The sequence below is a fragment of the Xyrauchen texanus genome, chromosome 20, assembly GCF_025860055.1.
Source record: "Xyrauchen texanus isolate HMW12.3.18 chromosome 20, RBS_HiC_50CHRs, whole genome shotgun sequence".
In the NCBI taxonomy this organism is placed as follows: Eukaryota; Metazoa; Chordata; class Actinopteri; order Cypriniformes; family Catostomidae; genus Xyrauchen; species Xyrauchen texanus.
Genome location: NC_068295.1, coordinates 13,792,929 through 13,806,421, shown reverse-complemented (window position 1 = coordinate 13,806,421; position 13,493 = coordinate 13,792,929). Strand labels below are relative to the sequence as shown.

The following is a 13,493-nucleotide window of genomic DNA, read 5'->3' as shown; positions in this document are numbered from 1 at the left end:
TGATGAGTTTAGCTGGCACTCCAACAGCCCTCATCAGCTCTCCAGAAGGGAGTAGGAAACTTAGATACAGGGGTTTAAGACCTGGACAGGACAGGAAAACTTCACTAGATGCAGACAGAGCTTTGTCTTTGTGTCTCTTGAGCCTTTTGGTCTTATCTTGGGTGGACAGCCAACAGAGCAGATGTCCTGGATGACACAGGAAGTAGCACATGTGTTTCTTCCTTTCTGATTTCCTTCTCTGGACTGGCATTGTTGGGTGATGCTTGTTTTTGTTTCTTTTTCTTTTTGGTGCTAATCCTCTTTCATTGTGTTGAACAATGGTGATTCTTGAAGCATCAATGTAGTTTTTTGCACCCTTGCATTCTAAGCAGCAAACATATGAGTTTAAAGGATCTAGATAACATAAATTATAAAAATAACATGCTATGAATGGCTGTTTAGTTATGTATTTTTGAGTGGTACCATTGGGAAATGCAGTATAAACTGCTTAATGAAATACATGATGCATTATGCAATACAAAACAAAACCAATAAAAGCATAAAAATATGCTTAAAACTTAAAGCAGCTAATTCTTCTGTTCCCTGTGATGTTTTCAAATAACAGCTTCATATAAAACAAAAATAGGTCCCAGCTGGATAACAGATACCATTTATGGATGATGTCCTGGATGCTGGTTGGTCAATACAGTGTTTCAGCCATAATTAAAATTAATCAATATCACACTTGCAATTGTGCTGTTGTACTGAATATCATGACTGTGATTTGGATGGAATTCATCATCTGGTGGTAGCATGACAATTTATGAATATGCTTAATAAAATAACACTTTAATAAGCAATTGAATTAACCATAAAACTTTACAGAGAGTGAGCTAATGTGTTCTATGATTAATTTTTCTATCAAAAGAGCAATATGGCTTGATTATGCCTCTGGTGTGGATTTCTGTTTAGAGTTTGACTCTGACCTGTTTGAACTCAAGTTTCTGTCACTTTGGATCATGCTGCAAGTAGCCAGTTCCACTGTACACCAGCTCTGAGACATTCTTCTGAAAGTACACACTTTTTTTCTCTCTCGCCTCACAACAGCTGTTTTCTATTTGTTCTCCTCCCTGTCTTCTGATAAGGGATTGTTAAAGAAAGTCCCCATCCATTTTGAGGATTTTAATGACTCCCTTGATATCAGTTTGCTGATGAGTTAGTCTTGTTCTCGATTTTAGTGGCGGTAACAGTTTTTTTTCTGGTGCTGAAAAAAGAGCAGGGGCACGTGAAAGAAAGATCAAATGAATCCTGTTGCGAGACTCGCATCACAAATGAAAAGAAACATTTATGAAAGTTAAAATAAAAGGGCCCTTGTGGGTCGTTATTCTCAACTTTCTGGGTGAATGAAGTCTCCACATGAGAGATGCCGAGGTGTCGTATTTGGAAAAGCTCAGACATAGGCATGCTGTCACCTCATTTCATCTGTGTATTGTAAAAAGCTCACGTATCTCTCAGAACAGTGTAAAACTGATGTTCCTGTTGCCAATATTGTTCAGGGTTCTTTCTCAGTCAAAAATGGCCTTCCACAGACTTGAAGGTAGTTGATTGGATAATTGTAATTAATTAATAATTAACATAATTACTTAAAAAACATTTTGTTTACATAGGTTATTTGCGTTATTATTTAAGAAGCGGGAGCCTTTTGAATTCAACACAGAATTTTCTACTTCAAAGTGTTATAATAAGTCAAACCTAATGTATTTAACATTTTGATATAGGTTTAGTTGAAAAATGTTGACTGTACCATAAGTAGATTACTTTATTACCCCTCAGAGCCCCTCTTTACCCCCTTTAGAGCCCCTCAGAGAACAGGGTGGGATTTCTTTTTTTTTCTTCTGTAATTGCTGTACCTTGCAATATATTTTGCGTGCCCTCACAGTAGTTTGCGTTCCATTGCAATACGTTTTGCATGCCCTCGCAATAGTTTTCGTTCCTTGCAGTACGTTTTGTGTGCCCTCACAATAGTTTGCGTTCCCTTGCAGTTTTTTGCGTGCCCTCGCAATAATTTGCGTTCCCTTGTAATAAGTTGTGTTCCATTCACAATACATTGACCATAGTTCTACAATAGTAACCATATTTTAACCATGAGATTCATAGTAAAATCTTTTTCTGATGGTTTCTAAAGGCAAAAGTGCTGACCACTGCTTTTTGCATGTCATCATTTACACAAAATTTTGTTGTGTCTAAACAGCAAAAAAAGGAATGTGAATTCTGTCAACACAAAGTCGCCATACTCTGCCCAGCAAGTGATATACGCGAGAAGCTTTTAACCTGTGTGCATACGTTTTGATGAAAAGTATGAAAAGAATGTCTCATCTAAAATAGGGCTGAAACGATTAGTTGACATTATCGACAACGTTGACAATAAAAAAATTGTCTACATACATTTTAGTTGTCGAATAGTCGTTTGAACTTATTTAACATAACAAGAGATCATATGAATGATGATGGCACACAAGAGCGGCACAACAGCTCACATCTGATTGAGGATAGGAAGAAAAAACAGCTCACATTCCAGATGCAATCTGAACTTCCCAAACAGCTTCAGGTGATGTAGATCACAAAGTATGAGGGAATAATACAACATAAGTAAATACAGAAGCACTCTCGTTTTGAAATAAGTGGAGCTGGAGCAAAACTTGCGTGACGAATATCTGTAAAGGAAACACCCTTGCATTGCATCATAAATGCAGTTATATTGAATGCGTTATAGCTTCATTAAAGTTCAAATAATACAGAAGCAGATCATGTAAATAAATACAAACTCACAAACTGGAATTTCTCTGTGCGCTCAGCACACCTTCTATGAGTTACATGAAGTGTCTCGATCTAAGGGGGAGAGATTGAAACTGCACCCGACTGAGGCACACTCTGTCACGGGGACGCTCGTCCCTCAAGCACACATGATTAATGCAGCTAGATTATAATATGATACTGAATATAATATATAATAACATAATTTAACATAGCATGTGTCACTGTGCAATTTTTAAAAATATCTAAATACTTAAAAAAAAAAAAAGGTGCATTCACCTGCGAAGCAGCATATAAGATATTTAGACTTGCTTTTAGAGAATAGAATATAAGTGAATATAAGTATATTTTGTCTTACTAACTCGCAGCAGTATAACCAAGTTAAAAAAATACACATATTTATAACTTATATTTAAGATATATTCTCTAAAAGCAAGTCTAAATATCTTATATGTTGCTTCTCATGTAAACGTGTTTTGTTTTAAGGATTCTTAGACAATTTTTAAGTGGAAAACAAGATAAAAACACAATTTAATTCAGTAATTTAGTCGTCAAAAATGTTGTCGTCTTTATTGCTAGTAAGCAAGTTTAATGCAACCTTTTAGTGCCCCGACTGCACAAGCTGAATAATCAGTGAAGAAAAGCAAACTTAAGCATTCTTCTGACGGGGCTTGTTGGATTTACAACAAATTCAGTGTGAAACAAGTGCACAATTCACATGGTTGCAAAATATCCCAAATGCAACCGTTAACATAAGATAAGATATGGCTAGGGTAGTTGACAAGCAGATAGAGTAGGAGACTATAGCCTGTTCTGGATAACATTCACTAGATAATGTACTCGAAATTTTAGGTCATTTATACAGGTGTATTTGACACACAGTTCATGAAAAGTCCACGAGTGGCTAATTTTCTAGTTTGAATACTTTTTTAAAAAATATATGTCTCTATGATGCTAATATTCTAACATTCTAATTCTAATATTTAAAAAATATAAATATTGTTTTCAAATTTCAGTCCATCGTTTATTTTATTTATTTATTTGTCACAACTGATAGTCAGTTACAGCTCTAAAATCAATACCTCCACAGATCATCTTGATTCAAGATCAGAAGTCATTCTGCTATATCTTTGATTTTGGATATATACAAAATATTTTTCTTTGAATTGGTGAATTCTGATCCACAAATACATATATCCAGTAGTGATGGGAGGGGCAGGAAAGATGGGAAACAAATGTTGTGCCTACCCTTCTGATGAACTTAACTGTTGGGAACATGCAAACCCAAACAATGTTTTTAATTTTTATTATTATTATTTTTATTATTATTTGTGGCAGGGCGGAGGGCGGGGCCGGGGCCGGGTTGTGATCCTACACACCCGGTCCCGTATTAGGCTAATCAAGCCTCCGAGAGGGATAAAGGTCGACTGCAGAGGATCGTGCGGGATAGAGATCGTTTACAGACATGTCCGTCATATGTGTGTGTTTGTCTTTTGTTTAAGTTTTATATTAAAAATATGATTTATATCATAAAGCCGGTTCTCGCCTCCTCCTTTCCATTGACTGCTTTACATTATTATTATTAATCCCTTCTGCAATCTTTTCCTAAGGGTTGTATCTGTAACAGACAATAGGAACCTTCCTCTAGGTGACTCTTACTTGTGTTTTAATGGGGATCCTCTTTTAGAACAACTTGTTTGCTTCACAATTTTACTTGTAGATGAACTGAGAATGGTAATACATTGTGACAGTGTGTGGTAACAGTGTGTTGCCATACCAAACCACACACTTAACAAGCATTTGTATGGCTGATTGCCACTCTTAAGAAAAGTGGAGTGGAATAGTGTTTTACTCAGTCTGTTTTTAGCACTCTTATCTGGGCAGAGGGAACGATTTCTCAGACAGGCCCCTGACGCTTAGCCGCCTGCTGCACTATCAGAGATCTGAAACATGGCATCAAAGAAACGGTCGGGCCCCTGCCGCTTCTTCTTAAACTCACCACAGCAGCCCTACGTGTAGCCCACTCAACACTGACAGAAAACACGCAGCCTGGGCGTTAAGCGCTCAATGGCGTTCATTTAGAAGTGTAATGATAGCGTTGTGCGGCACTGCTGCTTGCTCAGTGGTGCCTCAAACCTCTATTCAATGCAAACGTCTGGCTTTGGAGTGTACTTGACCATCAGGTTGTACATCTCTGTTGGTTCTCATCTGAATGATGGTGTGCTATGGTATTCTGCGCTTTGAGCTAAAGTGCTTCTTTTCAAAGTATTCTTGAATTCAGACACTCATGTTGTTTTTCCTCTCTTTTGTTTCCTCTACAGCAAACTCGTCTCTGCTCGGGGGTGGAGGAGGTAAGTGTCTTGTCTTTTACAATGTATTCATTGTGACATCATTTAGACTATTTCTGAGATTTTTGGTGGATTCTTCAGGTTTTTGATATGTTCAATAATAAGATCTATTCATGATTTAAATGAAAAGTTAATTAAAGTTCAACAGGTCATTATTTAGTCACTCTGCTGTTGTTCGAAACCCTTTAAGCTGTTATATTTTTTATAGATCTAAAAGTCTAAAAAGACTTGTGTGCCCATTGATAACTAAAAAGGTTATTTAATGGTTTTACATCAATAACATTTGGTCACATGTAGGGATGGGAATCGAAAGGAATTTAATGATTCCGGTTCTGATTCCTCTTAACGATTCTGGTTCCTTACTGGTTCTATTAATGGTTCTATTAATGGTTCTAAGTATTTGGAAATAATACATATAATTCATTTTAGATTTACTGCCCTAAATAGCATGTTGCAACACAAAGAGATCATTTCATATTTGAACACAACAAATTATTACAAAATACTAGTAATTACATCAAAACTCATAATGTGGATCTTAAACAACACATTGTCATATCAATACCATCCAGAATTTACTCAGATTTAAGTCTTGAATGCCTTAAATACACATAACACAGCAACCGCTTTTGTATCATTTCAAATCGTATATGACAAAATGAATAACGGTCAGCAAGTTATTCGCAAAAAAATGCGGCTTATAAGAGTCATTTGTTCAGGAGGATACGGTGTATATTCTGCTGTCTAGATTCAAGAGAACAGATTAAAATTAGTCCTTTGCTCGGGAATCGTACTACACAGATTCAAATGAGAAAAACAGATTCAAATGAGTCGTTCATGCAGGAATTATGCTACACTGGTTGTGCTTTATGTTTCATGCTGTAGATTCAAAAGAATTGGCTCATAAGAGTCATTCATTTGGGAACCATACCACACTGGTTGCATTTGTCGTGCTTGAGATTTACAGTAAAAGAACCGGCTTTTAAGAGTAATTTGTCAGGAATCGGATTACGCTGGTCACGTTGTTGTGTTTCATACTTGAACGAAACCAAAATTCTGAACATCATTCGGTTCTGATAAAAAAAAAAAAAAAAACATTTCTTGATTCTCAACCATACAGAATCAATAATGTAGGATGTCATTGGTGTCCAACCTATTTGATGTGAGTGCTCCAGCAAAAAGGAAAGATTTTCAGTGCATAACAATAACATTTTTGTGTTTTTAGACAACATTCTCATATGGATTCATAAGACACTTTCAGAACTATTCCTTTAATTGGCAGATGAAATCCAGGGTGTCCAACCATGTCTGGGATTGCCTATGTGGGTGGCTGTTAAGCCTGATGGAACAACACAACACAGGCTTCTTATTTGGAAACATTTTTGCACACACTTTGACATGATTGAAGTAATTACCCATGAAGCACGAGACATGACAGAAGAAGTAGAGAAGTGTTGGGGGGTGGGGTGGTGAATCAACCCAATTTCAACTGGAATTTTGATCCAGGGAACACCTCACTTTAGCAAGGAATCCAGTTAGTCCCTAGATAATTAATGTGGGTCAGTCATTTCCACCATTTACCACCGATCCATTGTTTATCCATCTGTGCCATGGTGTCGGGGAGGGGCCCTCTCTCATGCCACATCTCAGGAGCCAACCATGCTTGATTTGGTCCCTCGTGAGGAAGTGATTAGCACTCATGATACACTATCTGTCTCACATCACACTCTCCTTAGTATGGCTCTTATGTTATCTGATGTGTGCTAAAACTGCCCCAGACCCCCCCCATGTTCATTGTAGCAGTGATGTCTGCTCCAGAATACATCCTTATCAACCACTGTGACTGATCTTCCTGATTGGAGAAGTGGCAAAGAAAAAACCCTGGCCTGATTAAGGGCAGAGATCGCACGTCTGTGACAAAATTACTTAATGCAGCACTTGTCAGTGAATCAGTGTGACCCAGCCACTGGGAGTCAAATGCTTCTTTTGCCCTGCACTTTATTGGCACCTTGTTGTATGTCATCACGGTCCTTTTATTGATTTGCCATGTTGCGTGATATCTCAAGGGCAATTCAGTTTCTTCATTATTTTATCGTAATTGACCTCTGCCTTTTGAAATACGTGTGTAAATATGTGAGTCTGGGTGACTTCAATTGCCCTTTTCCACTGGCCTGGTATTGGTTCTGGAGCCAGTGCACAATCTTGAAACTTAACACATTTTTACAGCAAAAAAGGCATTTCTCAGCCACTAAAACCTATAGGTGTCAATCTTGGAATTTTTAAAAACATAACCTGGCGGCTGGATAATGTTCGTAAGTTATCATAACAACAGTTTAAAGGGACAGTTCACCCAAAAATGGAAATTCCATCATCATTACTGATTTTTAGTGAATAACAACTTAAATTTAGTTTTTTTTTTTTTTTTTATCAGAAAAAAAATATTGGATTCAGAAGACCTGAACCTATATGAGGGTAAATGATGACAGAATTTTCTTTTTTTTGGGAAATTGAAAAGTAATTTCTGATTCAAGACAGATGCAAAAACAAAAACTAAACTAGATCAAAAACAGGCTTGTTGCATTTCATCTGAAGATGTTATGCTTTCAGATCCATCAGCCCCCAAACAGAGCTCACATTCGTGATATAAAAGAGCGCATTGTCATATTAAGCACCAAAGGGAGTTTAATCAAAGCCCATATCAAGTGTATTGTTTCCCCTAATTGCCATCCCATGATGCCAGTGCTAGAAAACCAATTAACACGTAACTATAAGACATTTGGTGCAGCTTCAAAAAAGAAAAATGCAAGGTTGGCAACACAAGGAAACACAAGTTGAAGACTAAAAAAAGCAGGAAACAACCATGCTAGTTTGAAATGGGACTCGTGGGGGAAACATAGGCCATGTTTATTTGCACTTAAGAAAGAGGGTTATTCCTGGGTTTTTGCAGAAAGCAGCATTCTGAAACATCAGGTAAACGAGAAGACCGATTTCCTTTTACCATTTAAGGGATTTAGATGAAGCTTAACTAAGTTTAACACACCTAGGTTTCTCCCGGAGAAAGCTGCTTTTGTGGCCATGTAAACACATAAACAGCATTCTAATAGGTTTTTGAAGAGTGCGCATGTGTATGGAACAGATCAAATGTCATAGCACGGAGCCCAACAACAAGTCAAAATAAATTTCTGCGATACAATGGGAAAAGCACATACACCATTTATAAACACCACTGTAAAATATTGATGGTCCCTCACCTTCGTGTATATGCGCTAGTACCCCACTATTGAAGTGTAGTTCCGCTGCAGGTTGCTAAAGAAAGAAAGTCCTTCTTCCTCGGATACCATGTTTGTTATTTACACAAGTGTCATGGAAAATTTGCATTGCTGGAGACAAAGCTGCTTACTGACTGAGCTGCATGTATACAGTAATGAGTTTGCCACTTATACAGTGCATGTACAACCTCAGTTCCAAAGAAGTTGGGGCAGTATGAAAAATGCTAATAAAAACAAAAAGGAGTGATTTGTAAATTATATTCAACCTTTTCTAAAATGAAAACATTGTAACTACACATTATATGTTTTACCTTGTGAATGTCTTTGTTGTTTTAATTTTATGTACAGTAATATCAAATCAGATGATTGCAACACGGGCAATTTAAGACTAATAACAATTTGACGTGTTAAAATAACATGGCAATGTGAAACAGGAGATTTAACCAGGTGAGGCAATATTGTCAGTATATACAGTAAGGAGCCTCCAAAAACAGCCTAGTCCTTCAAGAGCAAGGATCGTTCGAGACTTGTCAATTTGCCAACAGATGCATCTGCAAATAATCCAGCACATTAAGAACAATTTTCCCAAAGACAAATTGGAAGGTTTTTGGGCATTTCGCCCTCTATAGTGCATAAAATAGTTTAAAGATCCAAGGAATCTGGTCAAATCTCGGCGCATAAAGGGCTAGAAGAAAACCACTTCTGAATGTGCGTGATCTCTGATCCCTCAGACATCACTGTTTTGAAAAAACATCATTCATATGTAATGGATATCATGAGCATGGGCTTGGGATTACTTTAGTAAACCTTTGTTAGTCAACACCATTCACTGCTGCATCCACAGGTGCAAGTTAAGACTTTACTTTGCAAAGCAGAAGCCCTACATCAACACTGTCCAGAAGTGCTGCTGACTTCTCTGGGCTTGTTCTCATCATAGTTGGAAAGTACTGTAGAACAGTGGAACCATGTTTTTTGGTCCTATTAGTCCACATTTTCAGAAAAAAAACAGCTGTTGTGTTCTATGGGCCAAAGAGGAAAAGGACCATCCAAGTTGCTATCAGCATCAGGTCCAAAAGCCAGTGTCTGTATGGGGCAGGGGTATGACAGTGCTCATGGCATGGTAACTTGCACATCAGTGAGGGCACTATTAATGCAGACAGTTATGTACAAATTTTGGAGCAGCATTTACTGTCATCCAGCACCGTCTTTTCCAGGGATGTCCCAGAGTTTTTAGTAGAACAACTTCAAACCACATACTGGCCGAATAAGCAGAGAGTGCGGGTGCTAGATTGGCCTGCCTGCAGTCCTGACCATCTCCAGTTGAGAATGTTTGGTGCATTATGAAGCGCACAATATGGCAACAAAGACTCCGTACAATTGTGCAGCTGAAGACCTACATAATGGATGCTTTTTCACAAACTTGTGTCTTCAGTGCCTAAATGCTGAATAAATGTTATTAGAATTAATGGTGATGTTTCACTGTGGTAAACACTCGACTGTCCCAACTTTTTGGAGTGTGTTGGAGTGTTCTTAAATTTCAATAGTCTGTACCGATACCAGTGAAATTTCATGGTTCTCGATACCAATTTCGGTACCACAGCATAAATATGCTAATATGACAATGTGCTATTAAACACACCCATTTAGCCTATTTAAAAAATTACACTTCAATGTAAATAATACATTAATTAAAATGCATGTTTCCTTCAAGTTTGTTTCAATCAAGGATGCACTACTTGTGTGTAATTAAGTAGCACCCTACTGAAATATGTTTTATTCTTTACCAAATCATGTTGTTATTATTATTATTATGATTATTATTATTATTTTCCAGAACTCCATATTTTAGAGTTTAATTTAATTTCATCATCAAAATGGTGTCTGATCAATTCGTTCTTAAAACTTTTAATAAGTGAAAATATAACTTTTCAATATCATTACATTTATTTTGCCAAACAGCAGTCTTGCTTGTGATATATTGCTTAGTTATTATTATTATTATTATTATTGATTATTATTATCATTACAGTGAATATTACAATTTACTATACAGTTGTAATATATTTCTGTCACAATTTCTTTAGTATCAGGGCTCTAGCTTATATTTTGAAATGTGTTTTTATTACAATGTATTTTTTACCGGAATCGTCCCTTTCCATATAAACAGTTTGTGACACGGAGACTTTTAAGTCACATCTCAACTCATCTCTTTACACTGGCCTCTGAGTCTGAAAAATGAAATGTAGGACACAGTTTTGGGGTGTTTATATTTTGAGTTTTAGATTACTGGTGTCTATGTTCATTTTTAAATGTTACATTTTAAATTGTATTGCTGTGAAGCAATTTGGTCAACTCTGTTGTTTAAATGCTAAATAAATAAAGTTGAGTTGAGATATTAAAGTGCAAATGCTATGATTGAATTATATATATATATATATATATATATATATATATATATATATATATATATATATATATATATATATAGTTTACATTTGCTGCATGGTTCACAGCTGATAAGTGCTCTGCTCTGTCATCTCATACAATTTTAATGATTCTCAATGTCTGTGGAGTATCCAGTGAATGAGCGGTCGGATTTATACATTCAGTTAAAGTATGCATTTCTTCCACACTAAGATCACAGCCTATCGGTTTAGTAAATAACACTAGGATATGTCACAATTTTAATTTGATGAATTGTCCATTTCAGTGTAAGGAGTAAAGGAGCACATGGTCAAAATTAGCATTTTAAAGCTATGGTGTGTCAGTACTGCGCGCTGGTACGGGATTGAGTCGGTGCTCGGTACTAACGGTACTGCAGAAATACTGGTATCGTTACAGCTTTTTTAATTTAGTATCGACTTGGTACCGAAGTACCGGTACATTTGACAACACTAGTGTGTTACAATCATCTGATTTGAAATTACTGTACATAAAAAAAAAAATACATTTTCAGAAGGTAAAACATCAAATTGTAGTGCTATTCAATATAGCAAAGGGTGAATATAATTTTCAAATCACTCCTTTTTGTTTTTATTAGCATTTTTCATACTGTCCCAACATTTTGGGAATTGGTGTTGTAAACCGGAACACAGCTTACTTGCAATAACCCTCTTTCTCGCAATAACCCGCTTACTGGTGTCCATGTAAACGTAGTCATAGAGTATAATCTAGGGGTGGTAATCTTTAGTCACCTCTCTAATATACTTGGGCGAGTTCAAGTGTTTCATTGCCAAATTCTGTGTAAAGATTCCGCTTAAAAAACACACTAAAATATATTTGCTTTAACTCGCAATTTGAAGTAGAATAAGCAGGTGTAATTAACTTATATCAGAGCCAGGTTGTCAGCTTCTGTTCTATGTAAATGAATTACTACATCAGCGTGACCTTAAAATTTGCCATTTTCAATCAGCTGCATCTTGTTTTCTGGGGGTGTAAGTTTTGACTTTTGAGGATGTCAAACATTGTGTCCTGCAATTGTGATTACTGCGTAAATACATATTCCCTTTATATATAAAGTTCATGTTGCAGGATGCTGGTTGCTTGTTTGAAAAAAAAGAAAAAATGTGATGATTTACAAAAATATATATTCAGCAATTTTGTGAGTTAAACTAGTCTGAAAGTTCCCACATACATTTCAAAACACATTATAAACTCACCTTTTTGTGGTAAATGCTGTGCAAAAAACAGACTTACATGAGCAAAGCCTATTCTAGAAATAGCATGATGGAGGACTGATCTTGGATAGCAAGAGATCTTTGGCTTTTATCGACAGGAGACTTCAATCAAAGGCAAACATTTTCCCTCACCCCCCTTTTTTAATCCCTCTTTCCTGTTTCACTCCAAACAAAGCTTTTAATTTCTCTCACTCTGTCAGGTATTTAAAAAAAAAAGTGTCCTCGAGTGCTTTATCTCTTGACCCTAAAATGTCACCAATGGCAGATACACAATCCTGTTTTCTTTGCTCCCCCATTCTCTACCGCCTATCGTTTATCGAGGTGAGGACCTACATCTGTTCATCTCAGCTTGCTCCTCTTAAGAAAGACTTTCTCTTATCTTTAGAAGGTTTTCCCTACTCTTGTTTTGCTTTCTAATGACCTTAGGTCTGGCAGAAAAAAATGATACTCTAATGTAAATAAAAGAGAAAGTCTCTACTGTATCAGGCTTTGAACTTTGTGCAAAAGTTCATGGTCATTTAATTGTTCTTATAAACTGTTTTGACATTTTAAGCTTTCGTAAACAAGCATTCCACACAGTTTAAGATTCTCGAGGGGTTCCATAGCTGTGGCCAAGTGGTTTTCCTGTTGTTAAGCCACAAACACAACACACAACAAACTCAATGTAAATATAAATTGGTGTGGTAAGCAAAACACGCTCTTTAGTTCCATTGCAGTTGTCAGTAAATCTCTATTTTGAAAAGGCAAAAGCAAGCATTGTATATATCCTTTATCTTAATGCTCTCCGACTAATTCTAAAAGCAATAAACAAGCCCGGTCAGTAAGAGTGTTTTTCAAGTAGGGTATCTTTATACTTTTAATTGCAAAATTTGTTAAATGATTATTATTGGATTATATTTAGTGATGGTTACAAGACCAGCTTCAATATTGAACACATCTTGAAATGAATAAAGTGGAATGTGCCGGGGGAAATTGTCAATCTCAGGCAAATAGCAGTAAACTACACAACTGATAGCAATAACTTTGTTTGCTTCTTATTAAATAGGCAACCCAGAGATGCATCTGATTATGTAAACTGTTTGGGGTTGTTTAGTTGACTGGGTGATGATAGAGGCCTGATCTAGTGTGAATAAGTCTTTCTCCGTCGCCTTTCAGTCTTCCTGTCCGAGGCTTTTCCTTGGCATAGAGCATAATAATTTAGTTTTTCCTTGGCATAGTAGCTTCTATAGCGGAGAGAACTTTGATGTCTTAATTCAGAAGGGAAATTGGCTCGTTAGCTGACTATAATGATTCCGCCTATTTAGCGCTGGGGTATAAATAGACCACCCAGACAAATCATTGCACTTAAGGTGAGGTTTCCTCCTCGTAAAGTTGTGTAGAACAAATTAAATTCTAATGACGTGTTG

The 13,493-nt window shown here is 36.6% G+C and overlaps 1 protein-coding gene across 2 annotated transcripts in view; it reads left to right on the top strand.

The window, feature by feature from the left end:
- macrod2 (mono-ADP ribosylhydrolase 2) overlaps positions 1–13,493 on the top strand; it is a 785,092-nt gene that overhangs the window by 203,916 nt on the left and 567,683 nt on the right. For both annotated transcript variants that reach the window (XM_052150997.1, XM_052150996.1), the window contains exon 4: positions 5,115–5,144. In XM_052150997.1, coding sequence (XP_052006957.1) covers positions 5,115–5,144 — 30 coding nt within the window. The remainder of the gene's footprint in view (positions 1–5,114; positions 5,145–13,493) is intronic.